The following is a 13,713-nucleotide window of genomic DNA, read 5'->3' as shown; positions in this document are numbered from 1 at the left end:
TATATATTTTTTTTTCCCTCACTGTTTATGGTAAGGTTAAGCAATTACCAGTTTTTTACTGTAGCATTTTTGCATTCTTTTTACATTCTTTTAAAAAATAACAAACAATTTTTACAATTTGTTGTATATTATCTGATCTGGCATCACCTCAGTTTGACCTGTATTTCAAAACTTAATCAATACAAAGATTTATCACAGAATCAAGGCAACAGAGGACAACACTTTCTTTGTTCTGGTTTGAAAGCAGTTGATAGAAAAGGGAGGGTTTGAGAAGACTTAAATACATGCTGTATTGACACTGCCTGCTTTCGTTTTTAACGTAAATTTCTCTTAATCTTTATTTTTAATCAAAAGTATTGTGTATGATTAATTTAAAAACATGGTGATTTTTTTTTTTTTTTTTTTAATAAGAAAGTAGAGATTCAGGAGTGACAACCACATTTAAGGGTGTGTTCACACTTGTCATGTTTGGTTCAATTAAAACGAACCCTGTTGCAATTGCTCTGTTTGTGCGGTTCATTTGAACATGTGTGAACGTTGCCATCCGAACCCTGGTGCGCACCAAACAAGCAGACTGAAAAGATGGGTCTCGGTCCGCTTCCAAACGAACTCTGGTGCGGTTCGAATGATATATGAACGCAACATGGACCAAAGACATGTAAACGAACCAAAAACAGGAAGATGAGACCCTAAAAAGAAACCCTTACGCATATCTGTTTTCATCGTCATAGTTGCGAGTTTGCCCATCACAGGCATCAGACGCGTCTCCACTCAGCAGATCATTTGTGTGTGACGGAGGGATTCCCGCCGCTGTTTTGACTCTTTTACACATTTTATAAGCTCTTCACGAGTTCCCAGCTGGCCAAAATACCATCATTTGCAGGCTACGCACACACAACAAGCACATTTATCTCAGCACACAGCTTTGTTTTGGATGTTCGGTAAGTTCCGTCTCAAAATAGGCAATACGTCATATAATCCGACCAATCAGGTTGTGAACTTATCCCTATGCCTTTAGGTTCGGTATCTTTTGGTTCGGTGATAAAATTGCCAATCTGAACGCTAATCGGACCAGGACTAAATGTTTTTTTTTCTTTTTTGGTCCGAACCAAACAAACCAAACTACTAGGGGTGGGACGGTTCAGATTTCTTACGGTTCGGTTTGTATCACGGTTTTAGTGTCATGGTACAGTTCGGTATGTGCTATGTTCAGTAAAAAATAGACAAACAATGCTATACAGGTTTTTCAGGTATCTAACAGCTTTCAGGTACAGAAATTGAATAAAGTAATCAAATATAAAATAACAATGTATATAAACTTCTTTGAATAGTTAAATAAAGTTGAAACATTATTGAAGTTACAAAAGCTATTCAGTCAAGAGTGATTTCTTCGTGCTTTGTCGTTCGATTAACATTAAAACAGAGAGCAGGAATATTAGACTGCTGTCCCTTTAAGACATAATTCAAAGATCCAGTACACTGATACTGATACACATGCATTGTCTGTCTCGTTTTTCTCCTAAGACACAACCTGTTTGTTATGATACTCGCTAAGATGGGCATGTTGACATAATTTTTGTGTGAATTTGTCCGTTTAGGTGCAAGACTTGAAAGAGAATTTGCGCAAGAGTATTTCAGGAATGTAGTATTTACACACAAATCTCACAGCGCGTGCGAGTTCTCTTTCGCGTCTTACGGATGAATGTTTAAACTGGCAAGGTTTAAACGAGTTTAGTTTAAACACAGATAGCAACGTGAGATGTTCAGGTCTCACCTGGGCTCGCGCGCTATCAACACCCGGGTGATGACGGCGTAAATGACTGGTCATAGAGCTTTCGGCACGTCGTTGAACATTTGTTTACAACGAGTGACTGTTTTGTCCATGTTCTTTTGATCATCGCTGTTGTAACGTATTGGGAAACTAGAATGCATATCCATCGACTGAAACATACATTAGCCGAATCCATCTGTCTGTTTTGCACGTTGTTTTCAACAGTCCATATTATAGATGTGTCGTCAGATTTGGGATGAAACGCGGTGCAAGCGCGAGTCGAACCGTTGGTGGAGAACCGAACGGTTCGATTTTTTACAGCGAACCGTCCCACCCCTACGAACTACAAGTGTGAACGCACCCTAAATGTGGGAGTGAGGCCCTGTTTACACTAGTACTTTTGCTACGGTTACGCCTGGCGTCCACACTACTCCGGGGTTTTCGACACTCGAAAACAGAAACTTTTGGAAACACTGCAGACCCCGCTTTAGTTTGAAAACTCCTGGGTTGCATTTCAGTATTATTAGATCAATCAGCAGCTATATACCCAATGCTTATGCCCAGTGTGCATGAATGGTCATGTGACATGCATTTTGGTTGTGTAGTGTGGACGGAGATTTTTTCTGAAACGCAGTGGAAACGCCAGTATGGACGAGGATCGTTTTCATTTTAAAACGCTGTGTTAAAATGAAAACGCACTAGTGTAAACAGGGCCTGAGTCCCATAAATTATCGTTCAATGTGTGTACGGAACACGACTCTCTCCGTGGTAACCATAGCAACTGTCTGGCGTCTCGCGTTTGGTATCCGTTGTTCTGACTAAAGACAAAAGACTCTTAGCGTTCAGACATTCTAAAGGCCTGTTCACACCAAGAATGATAATAAAGATAACGTTAACTATAAATATATTTGCATCCACACCAACAAATGATAACGGTATGTTTTTTCTAAACTCGCGTGCTGCGGTTTCAAAGTGTGTACCACATGTTGTTCTTGTTGCATTTACACAGCTTTAACCAGCAGATGTCCTCAGCATGCTATGTTTCGAGTGAATAGCTAGAGTAACGATCTAATCTGTTAATCTAACAGTGAATTTAGCTGACGAAGTCAATATAGTGGAATAAAAACAACGCCTAGTCTTTTTCACTGCAACTTCAAAGGAAGCAAGACAGTGTTTTCGAAACTAACGCTGAATAACTTACCTGAGGTAATTTTATATTACACTGTTTGCTGGCCTGGCATAATGATCTTATAGTTAATACTTCTCACCATTTATTTCGAGGGTATGACCGATTGTTTTTCATATATCCATTTTCTTTAAAGTATCCTTAAAAAGGGGGGTTGAATTGTCAAACAGTGGTGCCTTTCTCTGAACCTCAGAGATAAAATTCTCTGCAATGTCGTCCGCCATTTTAAATGCGCGAGCCCTTGAATTAGAATGGAGTCTGATTGGCTGTCAGTGTTTTATCATTCAGCAGCTGGAAAAAAATAGTTCTGAAAAAAATCCCAACGACATGGTTTCTCAATATCGTTATTGTTATAGCTGTGGTGTGGACAGTGCTATTCTTTTATATTTAGGATATTAACGATTTTTAGAACTATGTCTTTATCGTTATCGTTCTTGGTGTGAACGGGCCTTAAGGGGCTGTTCACACAGAATGCGTTTTTCCATTCCAATCGGGTGTGCCTCATACGTCCTGAAAAGTGAAGCTGCGGGCTCTTTGATCGCCCCCTGGTGGCTGGATGCAGTACAGGTCATAAACCTCGCCCTCTCCATTCAAACGAACGGGAATGAGTCAAAACAAAAAAATAAATTACGCTTCAAATAAAGTTTTCCGAAAGATGGTTTTGGTCATTTAAGGTAGTTGTCATCACGCTGATATATATTCAATTGTTCGTTTTTGTGATAAGTTTGATTTTAGCTAGCAATTTGATGCTATAGAAACGGGGCGTGTCGTCATGATTGACAGTTGTGATTGACAGCTTCTCTGAGGACTGTCGGAGCTTCGAGGGGAGATTGAAGATATATAACTAACTATTAATTTTCGATTTCTGTGTTGTTTCACACTTACAAAATGAGTTGTTCAGCAGTAAACTGTACTAACCGACCTACAGGATCTGATGGATCACTGAACTTTTTTCGGTAACGTTAAATTTGGGCTTTATAAGCTAATTAATAAATGTTATTAACTAAGATAACACGCCTAACGTTAGCCATGACGGGAAAAAGCAGGTGATCATTATCTGGCAGTTACTAATTATTTTTATGGGTATAAAATAATAATTAGCAGGACAAAACTAATGATAGCCTACTCTAATTAATTGTAGAGCACTATCTACAGCAATCGATCTCCTGTAATGTTAGTTCAACTTTATTTAAAATGGCAGGACCGTTTCTGACATTTTAGAGTTGTTTCTAGTGGCATATTATATTGAGTTTATCTACTGAATTTGCTGTTTCAAAAATATTATTGCTCTAGAAACAGAATAGCCTATTATTTTATAGGTAGAATTTTAAATGGTGTATAATTTATATAAATTATATATTATATAAAAGCCTATTTAAAATATACATCAATGATGACGCAGTTGTCTGGGCGGAAGTTTGATACCGAGACTCCGCCTCCGGGCGCTACTGACGATTCCTTCTGCGCATGCCCAGGCTGACGTTTTTGCGTAACATGTCAACGCCCATCGTCGTACGTTTTACATTCAGTTCATTACAATGGAAGGAAGCGGCGTCGCGTCGTCCATGTTTTTTTACAGTCTGTGATTCCAACATGCTTCCTTTCCATTGTTTTTTATGTAAACATGCATTAGGCAGACTGGTCTGTTGCGCTCATGTCTTGCATATTTTGCAGAAACTCGCGCGTGTCGTGTAAATAAACGGCCAAAACGCGAAATTTACAAAATTTTCCGTTTTTAGTTGAAAACGGTGTCGTGTAAACCAGTGGTTCCCAACCTGGGGGGCACGGCGCCAGAGTTTGCAGGGAGGGCACGAGAGTTTATATGCTTTGAGGTCAAACATGGATACGAAAACCTTTTTGTAAGGTTTCTAGGAATGCTCCAAATGATCGGCCACTTATCCAAAAATGTTGTCAATTACTTCCTTTGATTCTATACGTGGTCTCTCAGCTTGCAGATCACATTTTTATGACGCAAAAGACGCGAGCTTGTTCGCACCAGAGCTGCGGCAAAAATGAAAAGTCAGCAGCGGCTGGTGTGTGTACAATAACGCTGTGAAAATGTGTGTATGGTTCAAACTACTTCAATCCAGAATTTTTTCACTCTCCTCTTCTTTCCCTAACATGGGAGCGTGTTCTCCTCATTAGAGCTTTAGGTGAAGGGTTGCCAGTAGTAGAGATGCACTGGTCTACCGACCATCAATCAGAACCGGCCAGTTCCGTTTTTTTTTTTCTCGGACTTGCACACAAAATGCTTTGCAATCATTTCCCAAAATGTAATTTGTGTGGACGTTAACAGAGGCCAGAGATGGGATAAGCTGAAGACGGATGCAAAGAGAAGAGCAGAGAAAATACTGTACCGGGCAGAGGAAGCTCACTGTTGCGATGCTCAGAATATTGGAAGAAAATGCTACACATTAAATTGGGGTGGGGGCTTAAATGAATGCATTTCTGAAGGAACTGACTTACTTCATAAACGTTTCAATGACATTTTCTTTTAATCTTACCTCCGTATGATGCCTATTAAAGTAGTGTTTATATAAGTGCAGCACTGGTGCTGCTTTGTTTACAGAGGTAACCAAGGAAACTCTACACTGCAAAAATGCTTTTCTTATTTAGTATTTTGTTTCGTTTCCAGTCTAGATATCTAAAAATTCTTAAATCAAGATGCTTTTACTAGATAAATAAAATGACATAAGATATTTTTTCTTGTTTTCTGGAAAATAAAATCAAAATGAAGTGAGTTTTTGCTTAAAACAAGCAAAATTATCTGCCAATGGGGTAAGAAAAATACTCTTGTTTCTATTTGAATTCTTGTTACTGTCCCAAACAGAAACAAGATTATTTTCTTACCCCAATTGGCAGATGTTTTTGCTTGTCATTTTGATTTTTTTTTCTCAGGGTTTCTTATATGTATGGAGGAGGGGCTTCATGGACAAAAGGTTGAGAACCACTGGTGTAAACGGTCCCTTAAACTTGGCTCATACAGCCATCTTGTTTAAGGAGTTATTAAAGTGAGCAGGTACGGGTCACAATATCCCTTATTTTCAGCATAAAGCGTTTCCATTTATTTTGTTTTTATAGGATTGTTCTGATTTGCTGATTTGATCAGGCTTGTACCGATTTCCCTGTAATTTCTCTCATTGTACATCATTAACATCTAGTTGTTCAGTTCGGTTTCATACGCGGAAATTGGGTTGTCACTACCTGTATTTTTCGGGAGTTATTTGGTTAAAGAATGCGGTTGTCACTCCCGTAAATTACTGAACTGTGTGTCTACAGAACAGGATTAGGCACTAAAACGTGCACTGACAACCGAATTTAGCTGCAGTGTGTGTGTGTGTGGCCTATGTAACATTTCTACATTTACTTGACACTGAGCAATTTTTCACCCTTGATGAATAATAACCGCCTTTTTGAATGAAAAGAAGTATTTTCCGTAACATCCTGTGACATTCATGTACAAAAGACTTGGATTCCTCTGCACTGAATCACAACATTGAATATAATTATTGTTTGTTTAGGAAACTGGATAGAGTACATTGCATTTTTTGCATAATACCTTTATCTCCGATTGTAGAATAGATGTTAACACAATTGCCGGGTTTTGAAAAGATAAGGACACATACGTTGAAGCAGATAATCAGTCTGGTTGCGGTTGGCTTTGGTTTCTCCGCAGTGATGTAAGGGGATTATTATTGTTTGTCAAAAGGAGTTCTTTCAGCATTCTTTTTTGCCCAGTCTTATATCCTTGTCTTATGGCTTATGTGTCATGAGTTGTAAAGCGTGCAGTCTGTTTGGTGTAAAGTAACGAGAAATGCAACTGACATGGGTTGTTCTGATGTTTTTAGAAGTTTAAAATACAGTGTTCCTGAAGGCTTGAAATTCAGTACATATCTTGCGCAAATATGTAGACATAAGCACGTAATACCTCTCAAAAAAGCATCCTTGCTGTTTTCATGCAAGGTATTTATAGGCATGCAAGAATTATGTTTTTATGGCCTACATCCTCTAAACGTCAACAGATGGGTCTACACTGAAACTTTGTTTACAGTTAATTCTCAGGTGTTTAAAATTATGCACTCAAACGAAACAACTAAGAACCTGTACTTTTCTATGTAGGTCAGTGGAAGCAGTGCTGTGATGAGCTCATGAAGATTGAGGAACCGTCTGCAAAGAAAACTGTGGCAGTGACTTTAAAACAAGGCTCCCTGTATCATGAAATGGGTAAGAAGCATTGTGGGAATGTGGGAAGTCAGTGAGCGAGTGTTTTATTGTCCACCATTCTAAGACATTGTCCATCCTAAATACATTTTGAAAATAACCCTATTTAAATAATACTTAAAGAATATGGGTCAATGACGTGACGGGCCTTTTTTTGTCCAAAGGCCTTAATAATAATAAAAAACAAAGATATGACATCCAATGTATGTAAGGTAGTACAACTAGATCTCTTTTATTGAATCCAAAATGTTTGAATTATATTTTGCTACATATAAATGTATTTTAAAGATTTTGAAGTGTCAAAAGGTCATTCGGTTTAACTGCCAAATACAGCCATTTCAATTGTGATTCAAATATCTTAAAATGTCATAAATGTATATATTTTTTATTCCGGCGTGATTTTGTGACATCATATATCAACATAGTGCAAAATGGTATTAAAATTATGTGTAGAAGTCGTTGCTTTGTTATGAGAAAGAATGTCTGGAAAAATGAATTTCATTGACGTCATTCGGAGTAACCAATATAAAGGGACCATTTTGGATGAAGTCATGTGGTCAATATCATGTGACAGGATGTGACATCATTCAGACACCTGCAAAGGACCACATGGTCCTGAAGCAAAGTAACCAACTCTCTTTTAACTATTTGAAAAATTCATGTTTTCACTTGCTGATACGCATGTCCCAAAACATCAGGTCATTCGGTACAACCGCTATAAAACATGGAAAATGTTGTAATATATTAAAAACTTGTACTAAATATAAAATGTTTAGTTGTCCTTTTGCTAACTAGCTAGCTAGCTAGATATCAGTCTGTTAGCATTGTTTGAAAATATCGTCATTCGGTATAACCAAAAGTGTCAATCTGTAAAACCGAAATTTTGGTTAAACCGAATGACTTTTTTCTTGTAAAAAATGAAAAAAGCAGTGTTAATTGATTATAAAAACCCACATAATCTCATTGTTAACACTTAAATTAATTATATCTCCATTATGTTTTTTTTACAAAAACAATGACCGAAACACACTTTTTGATGAACAAACAAAAAGTTCAGTAGAGCTGTTCGCTCATTGTAACTGCAAACTGTGGTAAAATTGTATATAGTAGGATTGGTGAATAATAGCATATACAGTAGCATGTATTAATTAAAATAAATTATTTGCCTTTGCAAAATATTATTATGCACTGCAAACTGCCCATTGCAAAAATATGTATTTTATACAGTTTGATATTGTTTGACTAACAGTATAACTTAAATCTAAAGCTTTCTGCTTCATATGATTCTTTCTTTTTTTTTTTTTTTTTTGTCACTGCTTAATTCCCTTTCTTCCATTAATGTTATTTAATAATTTTGAAGGCTTAACTATTACTCTAAATGTAAATCCAAATTGCTACCCATTTTTATTTTATTTTACATGGTACTAATCAAAATATGCGGCTGCATATTTTGATTGAATCTTCTGTTGTACATCACCCATGTCCTGAAAATACATATACGGACTTTCTTTTGAATTTAGCAGACATATTATGATACTGATCTAAGTATAGTGCACAGTTGTCACAATCACCCCACCCTGTAGGGTGGAGATCCTTTTCAGAGGTGTACGTTGACCGACAGGTGAACCAAGAGCAAAGCCAGACGTGCCGTCAGACTATTCATTTCTTATTGCTTGTGAGGTTTATACAGACAGTGAAACATGATGCAATATGTTATATTGTTAGAAATGTATGTTAGAAAGACCCTAGAGAGATAAATTGGAAAAAATATGTGTGTGGATCATATGTTGACAGATTAAAAAAGCCCAAATGCACAACTATAAAGAAAAAGTCAATATTGTGTTCACTCATGTTAGTGCCCATATGACACCCATATGGCTTTCTTTCTTGTGCAAAACACAAAACAGGATATTTTAAAGAAAGTTTGAGTCTAAATGACTTTGGACCCTATTGCCATTCATTGTATGGGCAAAAAACAAACATTTTCAAAGTATCTTCTTTTGTTTGATTTTACAGAAGAAAGAAAGTTGGTTTGGAACGACATCAAGTGAGTAATTGATGACAAAACATTTTTTGGGTGTACTATCCCTTTAATACACTCACAGTATGCTAAATATGCGTACAATAAGTGTACATTTGAAGGTATTTAAAGTCTGCATTAAATGGAAGTTGTAATAGTCTTTTCTTCCCTGCTGAAACGGCTTCTCGAACATGAAAAAATATAGGGTGGAATTTGATTTTGGCCATCAGGAATTGATTGGATCATTGGATCTTTGTAGTTTGCTGTTGATCGATCTCATGTGAGTGACAGGTTGTCCCGTCCTCGCGCAAGTAAACACGTCATCACAGAAGACACAAGATTTCGCTGCAGCAGAAAGTTATTTTGATTAATGATTACGAGGGCAAAAATGTGCGTGGATACTTTGTTTAAAATAAACACTGCAATATTCCATAAAATAAGAATTGTCCATTTTGATTTCGTGGTAACTTTAAATTATAAAATGTAATAATTAGAGCTGTCATTGTAAAAATAGTAATACTTACATTTTTAATGCAATTTCTTTATATATTTATATATATATATATATACAGTTGCAATCAAAATTATTCAACCCCCTTAACCTGCAAGACATTTTGCTGCTGAGAACAAAATTTTATGAAAGCAATTCATCAAAAGCACCAGTTAACTATTATACAAAGTTTATTAATACGCATTTGAGTGATTCTGAGAATGTAAAGTTGAAAAATTTAAAAAATCAAACTGCCTATAAAACTATTCAACCCCCAAAAGTCAAATTTTGTGCAGAATCTTTTATTCTTTATAACCTCTAATAAACACTGCCTGTAAGTGGTTAGAAGCTTGTCACCTTTCTACTGCAATCTTTGCTCATTCCTTGCTTGAAAAAGCTTCCAGATCACTGATAGTCACATGTTTGACCATGGAGATGGTGTTCTTCTGCTCATAAGCTTTGGCTTTTTTTTGAGTCCAAAAGTTCCAGTTTGTTCACATCCCTCCTTAAAACATTCTTCCACAACTCTACAGGTATATCCAAATGAATTTGAGCAAATTCAAGTCAGCCTTTTATGTTCTTCTTGGTCAAGAGTGGCATTCGGCAAAGCTGCAAAGCTTATGAGCAGAAGAACACCATCTCCATGGTCAAACAAAGTTTGTTCTCAGCAGCAAAATGTCTTGCAGGTTAAGGGGGTTGAATAATTTTGATTGCAACTATATATATATATATATATATATACATATATATATATATATATATATATATATATATGTGTATATATATATATATATATACAGTCAAACCAAACATTATTCAGACATTTGATATATTTTTACTAATGGGTGCAGGACACTAGTTCATTTATGTAAGTGAGGATAGCAAAATAAAGTAAACTGTGACATATTATACCCAAAAATTATTCATACAGTGGACTACCAGTAAAATTGATAAAAATTTGGAACCAAAAATTATTCAGACACTTTGACCTGACCATGTTTTGCTTAAGTGTTATCTGACATAATTAAGATTAATTTTTTCTGACACAGTTTAACTCTGAGATCTTGTCATATTTTATTACCATTTTTTTTAAACTATAGTGAATAAACTGTATTAATGAATGAAATGTTCAAGGTGTCTTATCTATCTCTCTCTCTCTCTCTCTCTATATATATATATATACAGGTGCTGGTCATATAATTAGAATATCATCAAAAAGTTCATTTTTTTATTATAAATTATTTTTAAAAATGAAACTTTCATATATTCTAGATTCCCTACATGTAAAGTAAAACATTTCAAAAGGTTTTTTTTTTAATTTTGATGATTAGAGCGTACAGCTCATGAAAGTCCAAAATCCAGTATTTCAAAATATTAGAATATTTCCTAAGATCAATCAAAAAATGGATTTGCAAAACAGAAAAGTTCAAGTTCTTTAATGTATGTTCTTTTGTGCACTTAATACTTGATCGGCAGGACACATTACAGCAAATGACTTGCTCCTAGCACAAATTACTGCATCAGTGAAGTGTGGCATGGAAGTGATCAGCCTGTGGCACTGCTGAGGCACTATTGAGCCTTCAGATCATCTGTATATTGTTGGATCGACTGTTTCTCATCTTTCTCTTGAAAATATCCCATAGATTCAGGTCAGGCATATTGGCTGGCCAATAAAGCACAGTAATATCATGGTCAACAAACCACTTGGAAGTGGTTTTTGCACTGTGGGCAGATGCTAAAGTCCTGCTGGAAAAGGAAATCAGCATCTCCATAAAGCTTGTCAGCAGATGGAAGCATAAAGTGCTCCAAAATCTCCTGGAAGATGGCTGCATTGACTTTGCACTTGATAAAACACAATGGACCAACACCAGCAGACGTCACGGCCCCTCCAAATCATTACTGACTTCAGAAACTTCACACTAGACTTCAAGCAGCTTGGATTCTGTGCCTCTCCAGTCTTCCTTCAGACTCTGGGACCATGATTTCAACATGAAATGCAAAATTTACTTTTATCTGAAAAGAGGACTTTCGACCACTGTTCACTGTCCAGTTCTTTTTCTCCTTAGCCCAGGTAAGATGCTTCTGACGTTGTCTCTGGTTCAGAAGTGGCTTGGTAGTCTTTTTCCTGAAGATGTCTGAGTGTGGTGACTCTTGATGCGCTGACTCCGGCTTCATTCTACTCATTGTGAAGCTCTCCCAAGTGTTTGAATTGGCTTTACTTGACAGTATTCTCAAGCTTGCGGTCATCCCTGTTGCTTGTGCACCTTTGCCTACCCAATTTCTTCCTTCCAGTAAACTTTGCATTTAATATGCTTTGATACATCACTCTGTAAACAGCCACCCCATTCAGTAATGACCTTCTGTGACTTACTCTGTTTGTGGAGGGTGTCAATGATTGTCTCCTGGACCATTGCCAAGTCAGCAGTCTTCCCCATTAGTGTGGTTTCAAAGAACAAAAGATACCCGGAATTTATACTGTAGGGATGGTCATTTAATGAAACTCAAATGTAAATATTCTAATATTTTGAGATACTGGATTTTGGACTTTCATTAGCTGTACGCTCTAATCAACAAATTTAAAAAAAAAAACGTTTGAAATGTTTTACTTTACATGTAGGGAATCTAGAATATATGAAAGTTTCATTTTTTAAAATAATTTACAATAAAAAAATTAACTTTTTCACGATATTCTAATTATATGACCAGCACCTGTGTATATATATATATATAAATTTTTTCATTCAGTTCAGTGTAATTATTTTTTATCATCTTTATTATTTAAATTGTATTTAAATGAATATGTAATTCATGTATTTTTAATGTATTTAACATTTTTAATGTAAAAAAAATATAGTATTTATGTATTTATTTATTTTTAAAGACATTTTTTTTTCTTTTACAAAAATAAAATATTTGTACATTTTTATGAACAATTTTCATAATATCTTTGGAACTTTTAAATTATTTAGGTTTAATTTATTTTATTTCAGTTTTAGTTGGTTTTAGTTTGTTTATAAGGGCTGTCAAGCGCTTAATTTTTTTATCTAATTGATTACATGATGTGCACGATTAATGAATCTAATCGCACATCAAATTTGGCTGAGAAATTACCCCCGAAAGATAAAGTCATTATTGTGTTAATGACTTTAAGGTCTCAAATAGACATTACAAAAAGTAGTTTTAGAAAGAAATATATTATTTGATGAATTTATTACAAAAACTTTTAGTTTTTTTTGTTTTTTGTTTTTCCAGAACTTGCATTTGAACTGGTATTTACAGACTGTTTATTGCAGCTGAGAGGTGGCATGAATGCATTTAACATGCAATTACAATTAAATAATTCCATGAGATTAATTAATATTAAAGGGTTAGTTCACACCAAAATGAAAATATCTTTCCAGTTAACAAAACTGTAAAATGTCCATTGAAACTGTGATAAAAAAAAATCCTTGGTGACATATTTGCAAGGTTGCTAACTACGTGGTTTCTTAAATGTGTTCTTTGTCTTTTTTTTTTCTTCTTTTTTTTTTAAATACAGTTACGCCGTCATCCACCCAGAGCAGAAATCATCTGATACCCCTGAACAGACCGGTTTCTTCTGAGATCCAAAGCCTGCTGTCCACCTATTATAATGACAGGTGATACAGATTCAGACAACTTGCACACAAGCATGTAAACACACACAGAAACAATGTGTGTCTAATGCCCTCATGTGCACTCTAAAGGCATGTGTGCTGTAGAACAACATCTACTAGGCCATCTACCGAATGCCCTCAAATCAGATGAAGCATTCATTGTGATGGTACACAGTGTACTTGTGACACCTGAATAAGTTCTTGGCATCCATGTTAATTTTAATGCCCGGGAGTGGCTTCCGTATCTGCAAAGTCATCTTAATTGAATTACCTTTGCATTGAAAGACTTTTTCATTATAATTTCAGTGAAAGCGTAATAGAGGCTTGATAACACATTCAATCTTGTTCCAACTTGCCATAAACATGTAGGTGTGGTGTCACTGTCACACA

General features: G+C 35.8%; 1 protein-coding gene across 2 annotated transcripts in view; it reads left to right on the top strand.

Moving 5' to 3' along the window:
- Positions 1-13,713, top strand: part of LOC127503336 (rhotekin-like) — a 38,620-nt gene that overhangs the window by 17,215 nt on the left and 7,692 nt on the right. The window contains exons 11-13 of one of the 2 annotated variants that reach the window (XM_051876991.1): positions 7,077-7,181; positions 9,195-9,225; positions 13,227-13,326. In XM_051876991.1, coding sequence (XP_051732951.1) covers positions 7,077-7,181; positions 9,195-9,225; positions 13,227-13,290 — 200 coding nt within the window. In that variant the 3' untranslated portion in view covers positions 13,291-13,326. The remainder of the gene's footprint in view (positions 1-7,076; positions 7,182-9,194; positions 9,226-13,226; positions 13,327-13,713) is intronic. The other variant, XM_051876990.1, reaches the window with a different exon arrangement.

This window comes from Ctenopharyngodon idella, chromosome 21 (genome assembly GCF_019924925.1).
Source record: "Ctenopharyngodon idella isolate HZGC_01 chromosome 21, HZGC01, whole genome shotgun sequence".
NCBI lineage: Eukaryota > Metazoa > Chordata > Actinopteri > Cypriniformes > Xenocyprididae > Ctenopharyngodon > Ctenopharyngodon idella.
The sequence above is the reverse complement of the archived record's forward strand: the minus strand, read 5'-3'. Positions and strand labels throughout refer to the sequence as shown.